This window comes from Orbilia oligospora, assembly GCF_000225545.1.
Source record: "Orbilia oligospora ATCC 24927 unplaced genomic scaffold scaffold00054, whole genome shotgun sequence".
NCBI lineage: Eukaryota > Fungi > Ascomycota > Orbiliomycetes > Orbiliales > Orbiliaceae > Orbilia > Orbilia oligospora.
Genome location: NW_011645611.1, coordinates 3027208 through 3046454, shown reverse-complemented (window position 1 = coordinate 3046454; position 19247 = coordinate 3027208). Strand labels below are relative to the sequence as shown.

The window sequence follows — 19247 nt, the reverse complement described above, 5'->3', positions numbered from 1 at the left end:
TTTTTCTTTTCTTCACTGGCCAATGCAAACATTGGATGGATGAGTATTTTTGGGAAAAGCGGTTTTTGTAGACATAAATTGGGAGGGGTGTGAACTGAGGGCCGTCGGAATAGACATTTCCCTGACTGCAGTGGTGTCCTCCCCCGGGGGCTTCTTTCCTTCTTCTTTTCCTTTTTTTTTGTGTGTGTGTTTCACCATCGAGGTATAGTTCAGCTGTACATTTTAATGTATAATGAGGTACCATGGAATATGTTTTCGTCTCCTTGCAGACGATGTCATTTGAGGACCTCATCGCTGGGCCCAAGCTTCTAGTCGTCTCGAGTTTCTGTAGGCAGCAATTTCCCGTTCAAAGAGCTGTATGTTACGGACACGGACCCTTGTCGAGTTGGAATCCATCAAGTGGAGCTTACGGAGATGTACGGTCTCCACTTTTTTCTGCCCAGCCGAAAAAGCTAGGCCGTCTGATATTAGCGGATTTCCAAACTCGACCAAACCGAAGCTGAAGGGTGCAGCTAGCTAGCTGCTAACTGGCGGGAACTTGTCAAATAAAATGTCACTCCGCATACCCTGGTGCATTAAAATTTGATAGGCTGGCGCTGAACGGAAGTTTTTTCCTTCCACTACACAAAGGCTGCTTGCTAACACAGATATAATGGCGCATGATAGCGCATATAAGCAGCTGCAAAACCTTGCGTGCCGCACAATGAATATCAAAACTTGGGTAAGTTGACTGAAGATCTTGGGCTCGACGACTCAAGGTTACTACGGCCAAGTGATAACTAGGGCTGCCGGAGACGCGTTCTGGAATGTATTTAGCCAAAGACTAGATCGAGATCAGATTAGTTTAAATGCGTACGTTGCATAGATGCGCATAGATAGTTTAATTGCGTGGGGTCATGGGATCGTAAGCTTAAGATTGACTGGTTGTGCAAATATCGCAGATTAAAATTGGTGGTTCTAGACTGTCAATTACAGCAGGTTCGAAGCAATCTTTTGGGTAGACGGAAACGGCGAGCGCAAGCGGGTAACGGACTCCTCGAGACGCCGCATTATTGACGGTTATTAGTCACTGTAGAATGTGATATCATATGTTCATGGGGGTGAGAAGAGCTCAGTTCTCCTCGAAGTGACGTCAATCGCTGACCTGCAGCTACGGTTTCATTGATCGCGATTTGATTGATATCAATTTTAATCAAATAAGCCTTTCTCGCGTTGGCTAGGTAGGTCCAAGAGACACCCATTCAACGCATCGGAACATCCCGAGGTTTAATATTTCTGCATTACATTCGCAGGAAATATGCTAGTAAGCATGCAAGAAATGCCGGAATCTAGTCCATTTCCTGCGCCGCCTGGATGGTCAGGTTTCCGAGTACTGCCGATGCTACATAAGTTAAAAGTAGCTTATGTAGTTTGCGTTCGACGCTGTCCCCTAAGACAAATTTATCTATCTGGAGAGAGATATATATAACAAAATGTCATAACGTCATCTTCTTTGGCCAGTTATAGCGGTTAAATGCATGAGATCGATCATGAAATCGATATATCGCCAACGGCGGTTACCAAACAATGGCTTAATCTACAGATCGAATTAGCTGACCCTCCCACGTAACGGGCGAACTGGCACATGACGCACCTTTCCCATCCATAGCTCCATGGTACTAAATTCAGCAGGGCAATGCAATGTGGATATCATTAGGCAGGGAAGGAAAAAAAACATCTCAGCTGTCCTCTTCAAATTGGCCCCGCGTCTCAGGTATTTTCTCCAGGCTAACATACACGCCCTCTGTGAAAATACCCTCTTTTACCAATACATCGATATATTCCCTCATCCACCACTGACAATTCTTGTCCTATGCATGTATTTTTGAAAAATTAGCTTCGTAGATCACTTCAAAGTTCAAGAACATCGTAACAGTATGATGGATGTATATAAACTAACCCTGACGTTCGCAGGAACCAGCGGGTTCCAGCCTTTTAACCTTCCAGGTGCTTCAACCTTACTTGCTAACCTCTCGAATTCGTCCTCGTATCGTTCTACCTCCGTTCCCACCACCACTGTCTTATGACTTCCGTTGGAAAGTGCATAACCATCTATATCCTTGACATACTCGTCATCAGCAGAACAAAGCGGGAACGGAACCCGTTTGATAGAATCTTCAGATGGGACATATGGTGCTTTGAATTCTAGCACATAACCATGCAAGGGCGATCCGACAACATGGATCAGTTTCCCTGTTCCTTCCGGTCTTGGTGGTGAAGGTGCGTATGGAATGTAGAGGGACCAGTGGGCTGGGATATCTGGTTTTGCTGTTTTTGAGACGAGGATTTGAATCACCCGTGGCATTCTTTCTGTATATTGTTGAACAGGTGTAGGGTAACTACTTAAGTACCTAGTAGAAGGTATACCAATAGTGATGACGGTGATGACGGTGATGACAAGCGGACTTTAATATAATTTGCATATTTGGTGAAAAGCAGTGCAGCGGCACAGACAATGTTGGATTTCTAACGTAGACAACGCAAGAAAAGGATTAGAAAGATGTTATTGAAACCGGTTAACCGCTGTCTGATCTCTCGAATTCGAACTACAATACTATTTATATACTTATCAAAGCCGGACAAGAGATCTCGCTTCAATTGATCAGGAGGGGGAAATGAAGAAGAAATACAGGAATACCGACAGGAGCTTGCCTAACAGTACACTAACGTAGATTTTAGAACCATTTTCTTGTCTCGGTCGTGCTCAGTCAACTTCGATATGTATTTTCCTTTCCTAACTCAACTATATAAACAAGTATCTACTTATGTAGTTTAGTTGTTAGCTACTTACTTAAGCACTCGAAATAGAACGACATGCATACTTCGATATAATCAGCTGCGATTAATATTATATTAAAATTTAAACTATTTATAAATTTAGTGATTCGCACTGTCCCGAACTCGAGTGAATTGATAAATTTCATTTTACACTTTTAATACACCTAGATCCAAAATGTACATCTTGATGCCGTATTAATTAGCTATTAGATCCATATTAATATATACATGAAAATGCGTCAATACATACCTTTGAGAGGGACTGACTATCATATATAAAATTGCCCCCCTAAGCCCCCTCATAGAAGCCTTTGTGCTCGATTACAATTGACACCTTCCAGTAATTCAGGATAACATCTGGGATTATAAAGAACAATTCAATTGGCCTAAATTTTATTAAGTAGGCACCCTGTAGTTTTTTGGGTCTTCAGCTGGGTACGAAACAAACTGAGGCTGGTTAAGAGTCTCATATCGGGTCCTCTTTTCTATCCGAACCTCCCCTATGTATGAATATATACTGAGAGAATATATACATATAAACACTGCAGTAACAGGGCCCCTTCTTTTTCTTATCATTGGGCCCAATCAATTGAACGCCACGATATCGAATAGTGAGGTATTGTTCTATTGTTTGTCTTGTAAACCAGGCCTGGGAACCCTGTAGCATGGCATCCGCGAACCCAATTGCCAACCTAAATTCAACTTGGAGTAAGCATTCTAGATATAATGCTATATATATATGCGCCTTCACCCTGAGTTCTAGTGCCAGCCCACTAATATGCATATATAGATATATACTCATACAATTGCTTCACTGATATATACTTGTTTCACTGATATATATTTATTTTATATTTTATTTTTCATGAATGAATGAATGAATGAATGAATGAATGAATGAATGTTATAAAAGTTTACTATGTCTCATCCGGGCTGCCTCTTCGATAATTTCCGTCAACAATGGTACCCAGTCGCTAAACCTGCACACCTGTCAAAACCAAAAAAGTAAATCAAATCCGAGACATATGATTAGTATTTATATAAGTCCGCGTCCGGTCCATTAAGCAATGATACTGATGATATCATATGTATCCTATCATACTATCATGTCAAAATGGATATCATGCGATTCCCATGCCCATGCCCATGCAATGTGGTCGCATCTTCGGCACAGGACACTATATTTAACTTGGAATGCTACCCCCAACCGACCAACCGATTCGACAACCGCGAAACGCCTCTCAACCCGTAAATCAAAAATCGAGTTACCGAGAGAGAAAAAATAAAGCTGCGATCAATCGATTTCCTTGATCGGCATGATAAAGGTTCAGAGTTCACAAGTAATCCACAGGGCTGCATGCCATGCCATGCCAATCGATGAGAAAACGCGGCTTCCGTAGCCGAAAATGCCTGAATGAATTAATCAGCGTCTCCTTAAGCCTTCCGGTTCCATCTCTCGTATTTTTTTATTTTTTTTTTTTAAAAAAAAAGGGACCAGCAGCACCTTTTTAATAACCCCCCCCCCCGGTACAAGGTAAATTTTAGTACTACTATACTTTCACATACAAATCACATACAAAGCACTCGCTTTCCATCAAACAAAGAAAAGCCGCCATCGTCATAGTTGAAATTCGAGGTTACATACACCGATAAACAGGAATCCCACACCGCCCACCAGCGGACGACAAACCATACGCGATCGGGCAATCGCCGGCGACTGCCGGTGCGTGGCTTCAAAGTCAAAAAAAAGAACCCACTTGTGACGTTGCTTCCGAGTTTCTTCCCATATTCATAGCTATTTCCGTCCTTTTGAGAATACATTCCAGCCAAATACAGAGTAAGATAAAATAAAATAAAATAAAATAAAGTAAAATAATAAAAAAAAGGTATGGGAATTCATGGACAGAAGAGCACCTGCACCTTGATGCACAATTGCCCAAAGTAGAGCACGTACCGCACAAACCACCGGCTGAATTCATCGGACGAACAGAACCAAGAAATCTTGAAGGAAAAGGGCACCAAAAAAAAGGGTCCAGAGGAACTAGCACGGGCAGCTGACTCGACCCTTCAAAATCCGGGGTTAATAGGTGTTTGGGTGCTTGGATGCTTGGGGGACTTTGTTAACTTCCAGAAAAGAAAAAGGCGCTAATCCAGACCACCAGACCGATTTCAACCTCACCGACGGAACCCCTCCCACACTGCACCGCACACCGCACAACCCCCCCCCCCGATCGATCCGTCTGCATTCCATCCAGTACTTACTGCCTGGCTGACTTACATATACCCGCCTCCTCCCACAATGACATCCCGACATCCGCCGCCATCATCATCACCAACATCGTCATCACCACCATCATCATCGTTTACTTCCTCTTCCGCTTCACAGACAAACAATAACAGACAGCACATCCGCGACCAAACCGTCTTCTCCCAGCCAGATCCCACAAAGAAACCTTTCACTCCATCATCCTACCGTTCTCGCTTTACTTCAACATCATCTTCACCATCTTCTTCGACAACATCGGCTTCAACTTCATCCAGTCCCAATCCCAATAATACTTCAATACCAAAGGGCTACTCGACCCCCAAAAAGCGTAGAAGCATCTTCATTGAACAACTCGATTCTGCAGATCTAGACAACCAACCACCATTCTCAGAGAACAATGTTCCTATAGCATCATCATCATCACAATCACCGACAAAGAACAACATAAGAACAAGAAGTAGAAGTGGAAGTAATAGTAAAAGAAGAAGCAGAACGGCACATACAATCCTCTCCATCAATCCACTCGGCCAAAAGGACTCCTACATGATGCATCTCCCATTCGAACCTCTCAGAATATGCATTCTGATCCTCATCCTCGTCTCCTTCACAACAATATCTCTTTCAACATCCGCAAGTTCAGATCTTGATTCTTTATTACTAAAACGTATGGTACCCGGTGGAGAAGGCGTCGTGGAACGGAGAGAAGGTATTTTTTATATTTTATTTTTACACTCCCGATTTGATCATTCTCATTCTCATTTTCATTTACTTTCATCATCGATGGTATCATCGATCAGAAATAAAAAGGGAACGTAAACTAACGGAACATTCTTTTTTTTTCCCTTTAAACAAAATAGCATCGATAGCACCAAGCTTCAGCTTCGGTCCAGCAGTTCGAAATCCAGAAAAGGATATTCCAAAACTAAGAACGGGATTGTTAGTTTTGGTAGTTAGTCTAGTATTCGCCGGACTCATGACATGACATGACGAGACATGACATAGCCCTCTTTTCTTTCTTTCTTCCCCTCCAAGAATTACGAAACCAAATGGGAAAAAAATGGGAAAAGTCACGACAACTTCCCCCCGAAAACAACCAAAAGCGATAACAGAAAACCACTGGTCTTTTTTTAGCTTACGAACTCCTTCTTTTTTCTTGCCGGCGTCTACTCTCGACAAGCGTTTTTTTTTTTTTTGTTCTCCAACGAATAAGATGGAAGAGGGGGTTATCCGTTCGCTTGTGACAGAATCACAAGCATAAACCCACCAAAAATCCCGGCTCGACCTCAAAAATCCCATTTAGAAAATTCCCATCCTCTTCCGTCGGAAAAATCGAAGCCATCCACTCTTTTAGAAACAGAAACGAAACCAGAACCAGAACCAGGGGACAAGAAACTCCCCAACTAACGACATCTCCTTCCGTAACCAAAATATATGACGAATCTTCTTTTTTTTTTTTTTTTTTTTAACAAAATCACTTTCGACCAGAACAGACAGTACACAGAGAATACCCAGAATACCCACCACCACCACCGCCAGAACAACCCCACCTAGCAACATCTTCAAAGTAGCATTTTGACCCATTCAATCGTTTTTTTATCTCTAGTTATATTAGCATATTCATTATTATCATCATCATCATCACGAGGGGGAACCAACAAAAAACGGTACAAAAATGGGGTAGGGGTAGGGGGGAGCACACATGCACATTCCACACGAAACCAAAAAATCTCCAGGCGTTTTTGAATTCCATTTTTATCTCTACCCAAAGTATTTATCAAGAAAAAAAAAAAAAAACAATCAATCTATCTATCCAGATTTTTTACTTCCTATTTGATACATAACTACTATATATTTATCGACATGTATCACCTTGGGAAATTTGAAGAAAAAAAATACATATATTAAGAAATATTATTAGCTATATTTTATATACTTGCCCGTTCTCAATAAACCAGATGGAATGGCTTGAATAATATCTTGAAAATACCCGTTTGAATTCCAACAGACTTATATTTGATAAACTAGAAAATATATTGATCCATAGACAGAGCTAGAGATCCAAGCTGTCGTATAATACTACCCTAGAGTATATAACCCCCCCTTCCCTTCCTATCCCGCGTGCATATACTACCCAGGAGAGAGGGGACCACCGGGTAGTAAGTAGATATACTATGTATAGGTATAGGTATATAAGGGAGGAAAGAAAAGTATCGATTACCCAGTCCCAAACATCAAAAATTGAAAAAAGAACACCAATCGATCATAAGAACAAAAGAAAGGCATCTAAAAAATAAAACAAGATCTCGTAACATATAAAACAAACGAACAGAAAAAAAGAAAAAGGACTTTGAAAAACTCCAAACTCTGTCATGACAAAAATAAAAAAAATTAAAGGAAACACACCAAAGAAGAAAAGCCATCATCATTACCATTACCAATTCATCGTTATCATAATCCACCACCACCTTTCTCAAAAAATTATCCAAAAGAAAACAAAAAGAGAAACATCAGAAACCTAACAGCAAAACCATCTTCCAAAAAACCAATAGGTCATCGCATACTATCCAAAACCCTCGAGCCCACAATCCGTCCACTAGTACTAACTCTCTTCCTCAACTTCTCCTCCTTATCTTTCTTCCCCCTCTCATCACCACTTTGCGACCCCCCCTTCAAACTTTGTGAACTCCTTATCCCTCCTCTACTGCTACCACTGCCATCCACCGCCGCCAAAGAACTGCCCCCTTCACCACCACTACTTCCTGGCGCCTTCTCCCGTCCCGATCCTGACTTCCCACTAACCCCCCCTCCAACTCCGCCGGATTTAACCCCATCAAACCCTCCAGCCTTTGCACTCTTCAAAGCCAAATATCCCTTAGCTGCACTCGAAACCACCAATTTCTTCCCCGCCATAACCTCCCCAATCGCCCCTCCATTCTGTAATAACAACTCCGCAAGCGGGAAAGTAGGTTCTTTGACTTCCTTCCCTTTGTGCCCCGGCGACAACGGTTCCGTAGTATTATTCGTAGGTTCTGCCCCTTCCTTCACCGGATCCCCAGAGTTCAGTGCCCAGTAGACAACATGTACCCCTCTCTCATCCACAAAGTTCACATTCCCACGAATAGCAACTCCATAAACCGCACCCACCAAATCCCCCCTTTTAGCAGCTTCAACTAAGACCTCATCTGCCATTTTTCCCGATCCTTCAGCGAGGGGTCTAACAAAAGCTCGGTCTTCGTATTTCGCTTTGATAAATTTCAATCTCATCTCCCTCGTAACTTGTTGATTGGATCCTAGCTTTTCTTTCGGATCAAGTCGTGCTTCGTATATCGAATTCGAAGTCTTGTTACCAATCCGAACTAGTAACTCCGTAAGGTCTGGCGTGAACGAGTTAACATCCAACGTCAAACTCCGTACTTTCGAAATATGTGTTCCGAGTGACCTGTGAATCCCCGAACATTCTACAAACGCTCAACCATTAGCACCCCACCACCATCACGTAAATGGCATCATCATCAAAGGAAATCAACATACCAATACAAAGCACAATCCCAAAGTTAATTGAAACCCACTCCGTCTTAACCGTGCTCCCACAATCCGCACACCTTCCATTCTCAACATCCGCATCCCTAATCATTTGTAACAGCTTATCAGGATCGTCGTTGAACGTACTACTCCTCCGCGGATAAGTCGGTCTCGATCCAACCGTGATCCTTCGCTGCAAATTATTCGCTGCTAGTGAATTCCCACCCCCGCTAGATCCATGGTGATGATGATGACTCGGATCCCTAACAGCAATCTGCCCGCTGCTCAGATGCGATAACGAGGATCCCTTTCCGAATACTTGCGAGATATCTTTCTTTGTCGGATCATCCACTAGCTTGCTAGGGTCGAAAGCAGTCCTAGACTTCGACCCTTCAAGCATGCCTTTGACTGCGTTGTTGATCGCTGTAATCCAGTTGTTCATATCATCTTCGCTGGTCCCCTGATACACACGTTTATACTGCGGGGTGATAACTTCAAAGCAAAACCTTCGCTCTTGATTTCGGGCTTCGCGAACAGACGCCATACGGAGGTTAATTGGCTCGTTATGCAGATCCAGCTTTTCCTTCCAATTCGAGTATTCGCACAACTGACCGGCCGCAAGAACTACCCAGTATCTGTTCCCAATCAGATTAGCATTCCCCAGTTCACTGTTTTAAGTGTTCTATTCTAGTGGAAAACCTACTTGTGCCAATTAACTTTCGGCAAAGCCTTAGGATCATGATGTCCACCAGGCCGACTCAACGCCCACAATAACCCTTCCTTCCTCCTATCCACTCCAGTAACAGTATTCGCACCGTTCACAGGTTTATCCTCTAAATCTCGAAACCCCTTAAACTTCCCAGAATCCGCCGTTGCAGTCGGACTCAACAATCCCACTGGCGCCGAACTCGACACAGTCGACGCTGCTATCGTCGTTGTCGATTCGTTCGCCAAAGGCGGTGATGATCTTGAGTGACTGGAAACAGCTCTGATAGTTACAACATCAGGTGTAGTACTGTTGCCGCCAGTTGGAAGAGGGGTTTCCATATTCGCCACCAAACTTCCACTATCGGTCATGATAACCGGCAAACTAGGTGGAGGGATCGCGCTAGTGCCAACAACCTGCTGCCCATTAACATCCGACATGGAAGAGTCTTCAGAAACAGTAGCGCCCATTTCGATAGCTCGTCTCCTTTCTTCCCTCTCGGACCGTTGAATCTTGAACTGCTTCTCCGAGTTTTTTATTTCTTCCATTATAGCCTCGAGCTGTGGCTGCAATTCCTGCACTCTCTTCGCCGTACTCAACAGACTCTTAGCTTGCGCCTCTGCATATTTCGTAAGGTGCGACACCATCTCCTGCTCCTTCCTTCCGCCATGCAAATCCTGCATAAAGCTTCCATAATCGTGTCGTTTGATCTCGAAATTTCGTTTCTTAACCACATATTTAGAATCACTCTCCGTTTTCTTCTTTTGAGTCACAGAATCATTCTTCATGCCCAGATAGCGACTGACAAATCCATAAAACTCTCGACTTTCTTCGTCAAATTCCTTCTTCTTGGCCTCAGCGGCTTTGATATCATAGGTGTAGAGTTTCGTTATCGGCTCGATTATAAATTTTTGAAGATGCGCCTCGTTGTGGCGTTCGAACCTTAAGATTTCTTTAGCTGATCTTTCAAAGTATTCTTCTAGCGCCGGTTTCGTGCCGGAGGTATTATTGGCGGCGACTTCACGGAGGGATTCGGCGAATAGGCTCAGGGAATCGTTCCATTGAGCTTGCATCCGTTTAGCTTCCTCGGCCCTTCGTATGACTTTCTTCATTCGCTGACGGAGTATAGTGGTACGGGATTCCATTTCCTTCATGGTGGCTCTGAAGAGCGGTCCATCGTCAAGAATGTCGTCATCTTTGTAGCAGGCGGTATCTTTGGAAGGTTGTGGTGGTGATGCGATATCGAAAGTAGTGGATTCAATTCCTGGGGTCAGGGGTTCGGAAAGTGGCTCGCTAGCAGCGGAGAGGGCGTTGGAGTCGGTGGAAATATTTGATGTGGCACGAAGTTTGGGGGTGAGAAGACGGGGGTCGAGTAAGCCGAGGCCGAGTGGCGTAGATTGCTGTTTATCTGTTTGGTATCTGTTAGATCAAGCCCCCAATCAAGCTCCGATTCGGTGAACAATCAAGACATACTGTGAACCCAAAAGGAGAACTCGGCTAGCCGTGATAGCTTGTGAGCTCTCTGATCGTACTCGACAAACTATATTAAATCCATAATATCAGCCATGAAGCTCCGATGTGACCGCCAAAAATAAATAAAGAAAAAGGCCAGCGTGTGATATAAATGAGGGACAAAACTAACAGCGCAAGTATTCCGGTAACCGGATGACTTCTCGGGTACTCCCTTCGGCGGCCTCCACTTCCAACTCCATGTGAAAGACACCGATGGACTGCCACCGGTGGAGTAGTCACCTAAGAAATCGACATTGGCATGTTTGTGTAGATTAGGGTCGGCGTGAAACTCCCGTGTGACGAGGTCATCGAGTTCTCGGTGATTACTAGCGAGTATAAAGGTCAAACCGGTAATATTTGTATCGGTGGCAGTACCGGCCTCGTCACGACGTTGTCGGGCGACGAAGGTAAAGTCGAAGTTGAGTTCATCTTCATTGGTGAGTTTGAGGAGAATTCCGGGGCTTTGAGTGGCTACATATGGGTCCTAGTTGTTCCCCGCCGATGATGATAGGTTATCCTGTTAGTTTGGAAGAGAACAAACAGCAGAGATAAAAGAGAAAAGACGAGATGTGAAGGAAGAAAGAGAGAAAGGAAGGGGTGAGTATACTTGAACGTATTCAACCAGAGCATCGTCTCCGATTTCCTTTTTGGCGACAGCTCGGGTACTTGGGAACGCATTCGGGGTGATGGAGACGATGGGCTTCTTCTTTGAATTTGTGACTACGAGAGAGGTAACGGTCACTATAGTATATCAGGTAAAAAGGATGATTAGTCAAGAACGGACGGGACAGATGGACTGGGAAAAAGGGACCAGAAGATGGACAGAAAGAGGGGAAGGAATACATCTGGCCTGGTCGCGCATGAAGACCGCGGCCGGGTCTTCTGGGTGACTTCCAACATTCCCCATATTGATGACGGTGGGCGACCCCAAACAAAGACGGTTGTGGGTATATTAGGGTATTTTAGGTGGATACAAGAGACCAAAGAGAGGAGAGATAGACTAGCATCCGGTCCAGGCTATGTTGAAGAGGTAGAAAGAAGGCGGGCGACGGATGTGAGCATTGGCAGGTATCTATGCGATAGGTAGATGGGTAGGTAGGTAGGTAGTAGTTGATAGGTATGATGTTTGGATGTTTGATGTTGTTGGAGATGAGGTTGAAGATGAAGATGAAGATGAAGCCGAAGTCGAAGTTGGGGAATTGGAACTGATCAGTTCGATGGGGCAGCCGCGGGATATCGCAGGAACCACACACAACCACCACTAATCAACTAGCGAGTCCGAGTCAATGCTCTCAAATAGCCTGTTCTTAATTCTTCTTTTAAACAGAATATTGATTTTAGACGGTGGCAGATATATTAAATTCAATTGGACGGAAAGGGCATTTGGATCGGTCTTGTCACAGACTGCCATCGACTCCTGTCTAACTTTTTTTTTGACTCTTCAGACATACAGCATACTATGGACTAGTATACTAAGTAGTTTGTTTCGCATTGATTTCATGCTTCTACTCCACTTTTTTTCTTAGTAAAAAGAACCTCTCCAGATCGATCTGTACCTTTTCAATAGTACTATGGTATCAATTAACATCAATTATGACATGCATGGTCATACTTCGGGAAGTTATCAGTTACATAGAGTAGTACATTATTTCTATCTATCCATTCATTTTGCCTCCTGATATGATATGCATCGATAGAATAGTTAGATCCTGAATGAACTCTCTCACAGTCACACGACATATTCCTCAACTGCACTGCGCTATAATTGTAAAATCTAAGCCTTCATTCGTACTCGGTCAGGAAGTCGAGTCCAAAGAAAAACAACGACCTTTTTGGGTTAAGTATCAGGGGAAACGTATCGAAGGACCTGTCAATTTGACAAGCTAACTGGGACCCTTGCATATGACCCTTTTCACAGCCCTAACAGCGACGGCGACGACGCGCAAGTCTTTTTCGATCGATCCACTTATGATATGAACGGGAAACTATGGTGTGTATCTCCGTGAAACAGAGTTTTTGATTTAGAACTCACTTCAGCTGGTCTATCTGTCTGTCTTTTTATCTGCCTGTCTAGTCTCTTCAGAAATTCAAATCGGGAGTACCGGTGGGGCTTTAGTTAATAGAACCTTTGACGTCACTTCCGGACATACCATAAAATATAAAATGCTCTTTAGTATAAAGTATAAAGTATATGATCTAGATATTGATATTGGCTGTACAGAGATCAGTAGCTAATATACTTAGTTGTATTATAATTATAACGGCAATGGATCTAGAATTGATATCTACGTTATCGATAAACAGATCTAAGATATATTTGCCTCATATCGTAATAGTTCTGGGCTTGGCTCCTACCAGCTTCTCTGGCTCGGATTAGTATTCTAATCAGGAACTAATCCCAGTTGCCTTGTTCGGATAGGCGTAGACATGTATCCCTCTAAACTCCATCTCGTCCGCGTATACCTACATAGCATATAATATAGTATTAAGTCCCTCGAACTCATAAAAAAAGGCTGAAAATATTAGTTGTAAATGAGAGTATACCAATGTATACGCTGTTAACAACCAACCAAAATGCACGCAAATGCGATGTAATACTGTACTGTAATGTCATGTAATGTCAATTATCCAGAGTTACATTACTGATATAGGCACACACTAACTCTCCCCTGCAAGGTCTTGCCTCCAAATTCGCCTACTGAAGTCTGGGGTACATAGAAGTACTGCCCGTCGAAAGAGAAAGAAAAAAGAGTAATTCGTCTCGAATTGCCATAAAATCCAATTCTACATTCCCGCACCCGGCAAAAAAGTAACAGAAAGCGAGGAAAGGGAAAAAAGCCCGCCCGCCTCATCGCATTCCATCCATTTCAGACCGTTTGCGGTCTGTTCCCCACCCGGAAAAAAGGGCTCAGGATTTAAAATTCCTGAGTTTGAAAAGGAAGAAAAAAAAGGGTAATAGTTGAAAAAGTTTTTATACGTTGGTTTAATGTATATCAATCCTAAATACATACGTAGACACATCCCTTGAAAAGCAGAAACCAAAGAAAACCCAAACGGCGGTGAGAGTGTGCGTGATAAATATGATCAATCATGTTTAGAAACCATGGCCAGCCTGTGGTTGCTTTGACCAAGCCAATTCGGTCTCCTCACAAACAAAAAAAAATGACGGGAAAGAAGAAAGAGACAAAGGACACACGTTTCTTCGATCAGTCAAACGAGAACGAACATAACCACAAGCATACCGCACACATCCACTGAATGAATAGTAAAGAGAGAGAGAGAGGGAGAGAGGGAAAACTTTTAATGATAATTTTTGTAGCCCTTGTTTTTTTTCTTCCTTTGCCCGCCTTAAATTCCTAATCAGAAAAAAAAAAAGGGAAAAGAAATGGAAAAGAAAAGGTCCGGTGGATATCACACTGGAATGTGTTTCGTTCGGCAGTGAATCCACCGTTAACGGTGCTTGCGCCAACGGGTTTTAATAGTGACCCACATTCTACCAATTGGAGACTCCCAATAACTCCCAAGGTATCAATAAGAAATATTACAAGGGAAGAACAAGGGAAAAGAACCCGGTGTAAGAAAAAAAGAACCTAAATGAAATCAATCCCATAACCAGAAACGAGAAGGGAAAAAAAGTGAAGGAAAAGTAAAGAAAAGGAATAAAAAATAAAAAAATAAGAAAAGAAATCCTCATCGCAGACCTTTTTTTTCCCTTTCTCTTTCACTTAAAATTCTTTCGTAGCAATTAATTAAAACGCGATTTGCTTGACCCGTTTGCTGCCGGACGCGTCAGTCGCTGGTGAATCGCATTCGAATTCGCATGATCGCTTGAGTTTACGGGAGTTGTTGCTAGGTTGGAAACCGTTATTCATATTCATATTCATATTCATATTCATGTTCATGTTTGCCGAGACAAGGTTGTCGATTTGCATTGCGTCGGAGGAACTATGATGAGAGTTGGTTAGAGGTAGCATTTGTTTGTGAGCAGTGTATCCGTAGCTGTATGACTGAGGTTGAAGAGGATAGTTTTGCTGCATTTGCACCTGTTGGATTGGCGCCTGCATCGACATTTGAGGTTGTTGCTGTTGCTGTTGCTCGTAATACTGATGCTGTTGGACAGTAGCATTGTGGACTCTGGCAGCTTCAAGCTCGGCTGATTGAGCGAGATTGTAGTTGGCAACTTCGTATTCCTCATCGAAAGAGTCGTCGAGCTGGGCGTGGGCGCTGCAGAAGAGAACCATTTTTGCAGTTTTTGAAGGTTATTATTAAGTAATAGTTATAAGAATTAGAATATCTTTCTTGTTTGTCTCTTTTTTGAAGGGCTGTGAGATTGCTTTTGGTAAGAAGTGACAACTACAGTAACGAGAGAGAGGTATCTGTAGATGGGATATATAATATATCCTTTTTTTTCTTTTAGTTTGTCTTTTGGTTGGAGGGGTTTCCTTTTAATATAAATACTTAACACCTGAGGCAAGGGTGTATTTTATATAAAAGACCGTATGAGAGGATATAATGGTACGGCAAGAGGAGGATGAGGATGAGGAGGATGATATATGTATGTGATAGTAGTAGAATAGAGAGGCAGTGGTGGTAAGTAAAAGAACTTATAGACCAGCCAATGGAGGGATAGGTGAGGTTTATGTATGAGTGAGTGGATAAAGAGGGAAAGAGAAGAGAAGAGGAAGAAAGAGAAGAGAGAGGAAGAGGAAGAGGAAGAAGAGGAAGAGGATAAGCTGGATTGGGGATTGGGGTTTTGGTTGGTCGCTTAGCCAAGGTTTAGCCCGAACGAGAATGTCGACCGCGACAGATCCGGAGACGAGGAAGCTGGTCCAGTTGCTAAGTTGATCTCCAACACAGTCCTGCTTTACTACAGCCTTAGAATCCCCATCTCTTAGGTACTAGGTATATGTATAGTACACAGTAAATCCCAGCCTCCTTCTCCTCTGCCCCTGGCAAGCCATCCCATCCCACACACGACCACCAGGCTGGGCTAGTTCAGTAAGTTGGTTAGGCTGGGCTCGAACCGTGCCATAATTGCAACCGTTTTTTCCGTCCAGGTCCCGTGGGCGGCGGCGGTGGTGGTGGTTGTATGTATGTAAGCCGTAACTCTGGATTGGGAGTAACGTATGTATGTATGGTAAGTAAGTACGGAGTATGTTGTATGCAAAATGGGTTCTTCCGAATCTGATCATATGGGAAGGGCTTCAGCAAGGGCCGTTTCGTCTGTTTCCTAATTAATCTTAATTAATATCGGAACAGAGGAAATATCCGGCGTCGTCTTGTCCCCGACGAAGATGCCTCTGAAGTCGGTCTTGTAGAAATATCCGAACGTGAAGTTGGAGTTGAAGTTGATGTCGGATCATCCGGAGGTCCGTATCCGTCTATACACCCACATCGTGATGTCGAACCCGCGAGTTGAGCGTTGATTCTTTCGGCAGTCATTTGTATCCGCCGAAGCTCTTCAAAAAGTCGATCGAGCTCGCGATCAATATCGTCGTCGGACCCTCGGAGGTGGTCCGGGACGCTGGGTTGCATGCATGGCATATTCTTTTTCTTTTTTTTCTCTTTCTTTCTTCCCTCGTAACTCTTTCAATTCCTTCGTATAATGAAACTGCCCGCTACAAAATGTTAATTAGAATGACTTCCCCCCCACACGGAGAACGTCGAACGATGAGAAAGAAATGGAAAGAGGAAGAAAAGTAGAATGAATGAATGCAAATGTCGTTGGAATGAGTATCTCTTCTTCTTCTTCTTCTTCTTCTACTACTACTTCTTCCCTCTCATTATTATTTCCAATCATTTTTCCTCTCTGGGCTGTGACCACTCAGCTGTGACGCGACTCAACCGTCACCAGCCAACCACAGCCGCCTGAACACGCGATCAGAGTCAAGCCTGCGGAGCAATATGACAGCTTCTATTCGTCGACGTTATCACAGCTGCACAAATGTGATAAAACGGAATCACATGCGGTTAGTGATGGCATCATTAGTGCCCTTTGGCTCGTGGCTGCAGAGCCGCGTATATAAAACTATGACTATGGTGGTAGCTAGAGCTATTTATTGAGGTTCAAGATATTGATCGTGTCCTCTCCAGGTACTGGTACCCTTCGCCTCAGCGAGGATAACACCGATACGTCGAGATAAATACATCTTAGGTGCTTAGTTTAACTGTTACCGGGCTTCGTGAACTATAACATGCGACATTGCACCGTCGCCATTCAGACCAATAGAATCAACATTTGTAGCACTCTTACCTAGTAGGTATATTAAGTACTGGATACGAGAATATTAAGTACTAGTATTTACCCAATTTCAACCATTTCCATCCAACAAGAGGGGAATAGAAGAGCTGTCCATCGAGACCACACTCCTTGTGTTGCCTCAGTCCGAAGTCGCATCGAGCTGTTGAAATATGCGTTGTTTTACAACACAAACAACACTGAGTGCGATGAGATGAGGCCCAAATAGGCAGATTTGGTCTCAGATTACCTTGGACTTCATGCTGGGCTTCGTGTTGCCTGGTACCAACGAGACCAGCTGCGCATGGAAGTCATCTCAACTGTCGCCGGCTCCAGCGACATGATTACGACTGTTTCTGGAGGAATCCCATTGCATGGCTATGATCAGGTCTACTATGTATATACCTGCAACATGAAAGCTGTGTGGATTAACCCGCGTTACTACCTAAGTAGGTACCTACTTAAGCACTCAAGTGGCACAAGAAACCGCGAGATTAGCCACTCTTGTGATATCAAAAAAGTCCAAAGCCCCTGAGACCAGACCGCCAACCTCAATAATCCAGTGATGATTGAGCCTCAAAGGTATAGATACCACTTCAAACAAAATTCTTGATATCGTTTGGCATCTATTTCTTTTAAAACTTTTCGTTCGATTCATTTCCCTTCCATCTAATTACACGCGAAAAGAAAATGAGCGCGAGTACTACCAGTACCAACCTTCCATCACGAGAACTCGTGATACGGACGCATCCACAACCCGCGGTACCCGCCGCGCCATCAAAAGAATATCTCACGACCCTATCTCCAGAAATCCTCCTGTCTATCCTGGAGTACCTCCCAACACGTGATGTATTTAGCCTTATTTTAGTTTGCAAAGCATTCTACCCCATTGCACATCAGATCCTTTGGTCATCTCCATTGTTTCCTCATACACTTATACCGTGCGAAGACCTGAAACGTCGCTATGCGGCATCAAACTCAAACCCTTTGTATTTGGGCTGGACGTTCGTCAAAACTTTCTCGCTCTGGACCCCTCATCTACTAAGGGACAAGGAGTGTGTCAAGATATTGGTTGAACTATTTCAATCGGGCAAGCTGGAGCCTCGATGCATCAATGTTGAGGAATTTGCGGTGTGAGTGTTAACATTTCCAATCACCGAAGGAAAATGGATCTCGCAAAAACCTTTAATTCTTAGGCTAACATATATAAATAACCTGCTCGCTGTGGTTTGTGGTGATTTAGGTCACACATTGAAGAAAGCCTTCGCGTCCACGGTCAAGAGGTTTGGGATTCACTAATGGAGTATTGTCGCTCCAAGCCTCCTGGGGAAATACCGCTTTATGTGCGTGCGCGCAGCTTCAAAATCGTGCCGTTGATAGACTTCCAGTATTTGGTGAAGTTCCAACTAGATTTCGGGCGTACAAACCCTGGGGATGAAGATGGTCGTATTATGAATTTAACGACCATACTAAATACGGCTGTAATGTTGAAAGACCTGTCACTCACTGCCATTCGGCGTCCCTTCCCAGAAGAGGATATCGATACCCTGGAAGAAGAATCCCCAGAAGATCTCGCAAGTCTCCAAAAAGCATTCGATAAGCTAAGTCGGTTGGAAAGACTCGTGATTGGGAATCTTTTCATCAAGAAATCATTCTTTCTTACCCCTCCGAGCAACTTAAAATATCTGGAAATAAAGACCACGACCACACCTTCTTGGTGGCTCAAACTATCGAGATGCTCTATCCCAAAACTCGAGACATTGATCATAAATCATCACCTTACGGGACAATGTTGGGATGACCGGGGGCAGTGGTCGAATGAAAAGTTCCGAATCAATTCCGTCGCCATCACGACCTTAACGCGGTTCTCCGGGGAGGGCCCTGTATTCGGAACAAGTGATTTTGCGGATTGCGTCTTAGCAGTGAACAAGGGACTCAACGGAAATCACGGATTTGTTTCCGAAAGAGGGAATCAAGTGGTCCCGAATATGCAATCATTCGCAAGCGTTATGAAAGATATGATGGACAATATCTTGGAATCTACGTTAAACGAATACACTTGGGAAAATGTAGGACTGCTTCTGAGGGACCGAGGAACGAACTCTGTTGCTGATATTTTCGCACAGGAGTGTCTACGAACCCTAAATGAGGACATTTACAAATGTCTATCGGACGAGATCATCTAG

General features: G+C 43.5%; 5 protein-coding genes across 5 annotated transcripts; 2 read left to right on the top strand and 3 right to left on the bottom strand.

Moving 5' to 3' along the window:
* Positions 1-1718: 1718 nt before the first annotated feature.
* AOL_s00054g919 (uncharacterized protein) lies at positions 1719-2344 on the bottom strand (the record flags this gene model as incomplete). The annotated part of the gene is made up of 2 exons (XM_011122235.1): positions 1719-1850; positions 1940-2344. 2 exons carry the CDS (start codon positions 2342-2344, stop codon positions 1719-1721), a joined length of 537 nt encoding a protein of 178 aa, XP_011120537.1.
* Positions 2345-5116: 2772 nt separating this feature from the next.
* AOL_s00054g918 (uncharacterized protein) lies at positions 5117-6065 on the top strand (the record flags this gene model as incomplete). Its single annotated transcript, XM_011122234.1, has 2 exons — positions 5117-5789; positions 5941-6065. 2 exons carry the CDS (start codon positions 5117-5119, stop codon positions 6063-6065), a joined length of 798 nt encoding a protein of 265 aa, XP_011120536.1.
* Positions 6066-7633: 1568 nt separating this feature from the next.
* Positions 7634-11730, bottom strand: AOL_s00054g917 (uncharacterized protein; the record flags this gene model as incomplete). Its single annotated transcript, XM_011122233.1, has 7 exons — positions 7634-8541; positions 8615-9240; positions 9309-10719; positions 10785-10851; positions 10954-11307; positions 11431-11564; positions 11667-11730. The coding sequence occupies 7 exons, from the start codon at positions 11728-11730 to the stop codon at positions 7634-7636; spliced, it is 3564 nt and encodes a 1187-aa protein (XP_011120535.1).
* Positions 11731-14572: 2842 nt separating this feature from the next.
* AOL_s00054g916 (uncharacterized protein) lies at positions 14573-15064 on the bottom strand (the record flags this gene model as incomplete). The annotated part of the gene is made up of 1 exon (XM_011122232.1): positions 14573-15064. The coding sequence occupies one exon, from the start codon at positions 15062-15064 to the stop codon at positions 14573-14575; it is 492 nt and encodes a 163-aa protein (XP_011120534.1).
* Positions 15065-17751: 2687 nt separating this feature from the next.
* On the top strand, positions 17752-19247 carry AOL_s00054g915 (uncharacterized protein; the record flags this gene model as incomplete). Its single annotated transcript, XM_011122231.1, has 2 exons — positions 17752-18194; positions 18305-19247. 2 exons carry the CDS (start codon positions 17752-17754, stop codon positions 19245-19247), a joined length of 1386 nt encoding a protein of 461 aa, XP_011120533.1.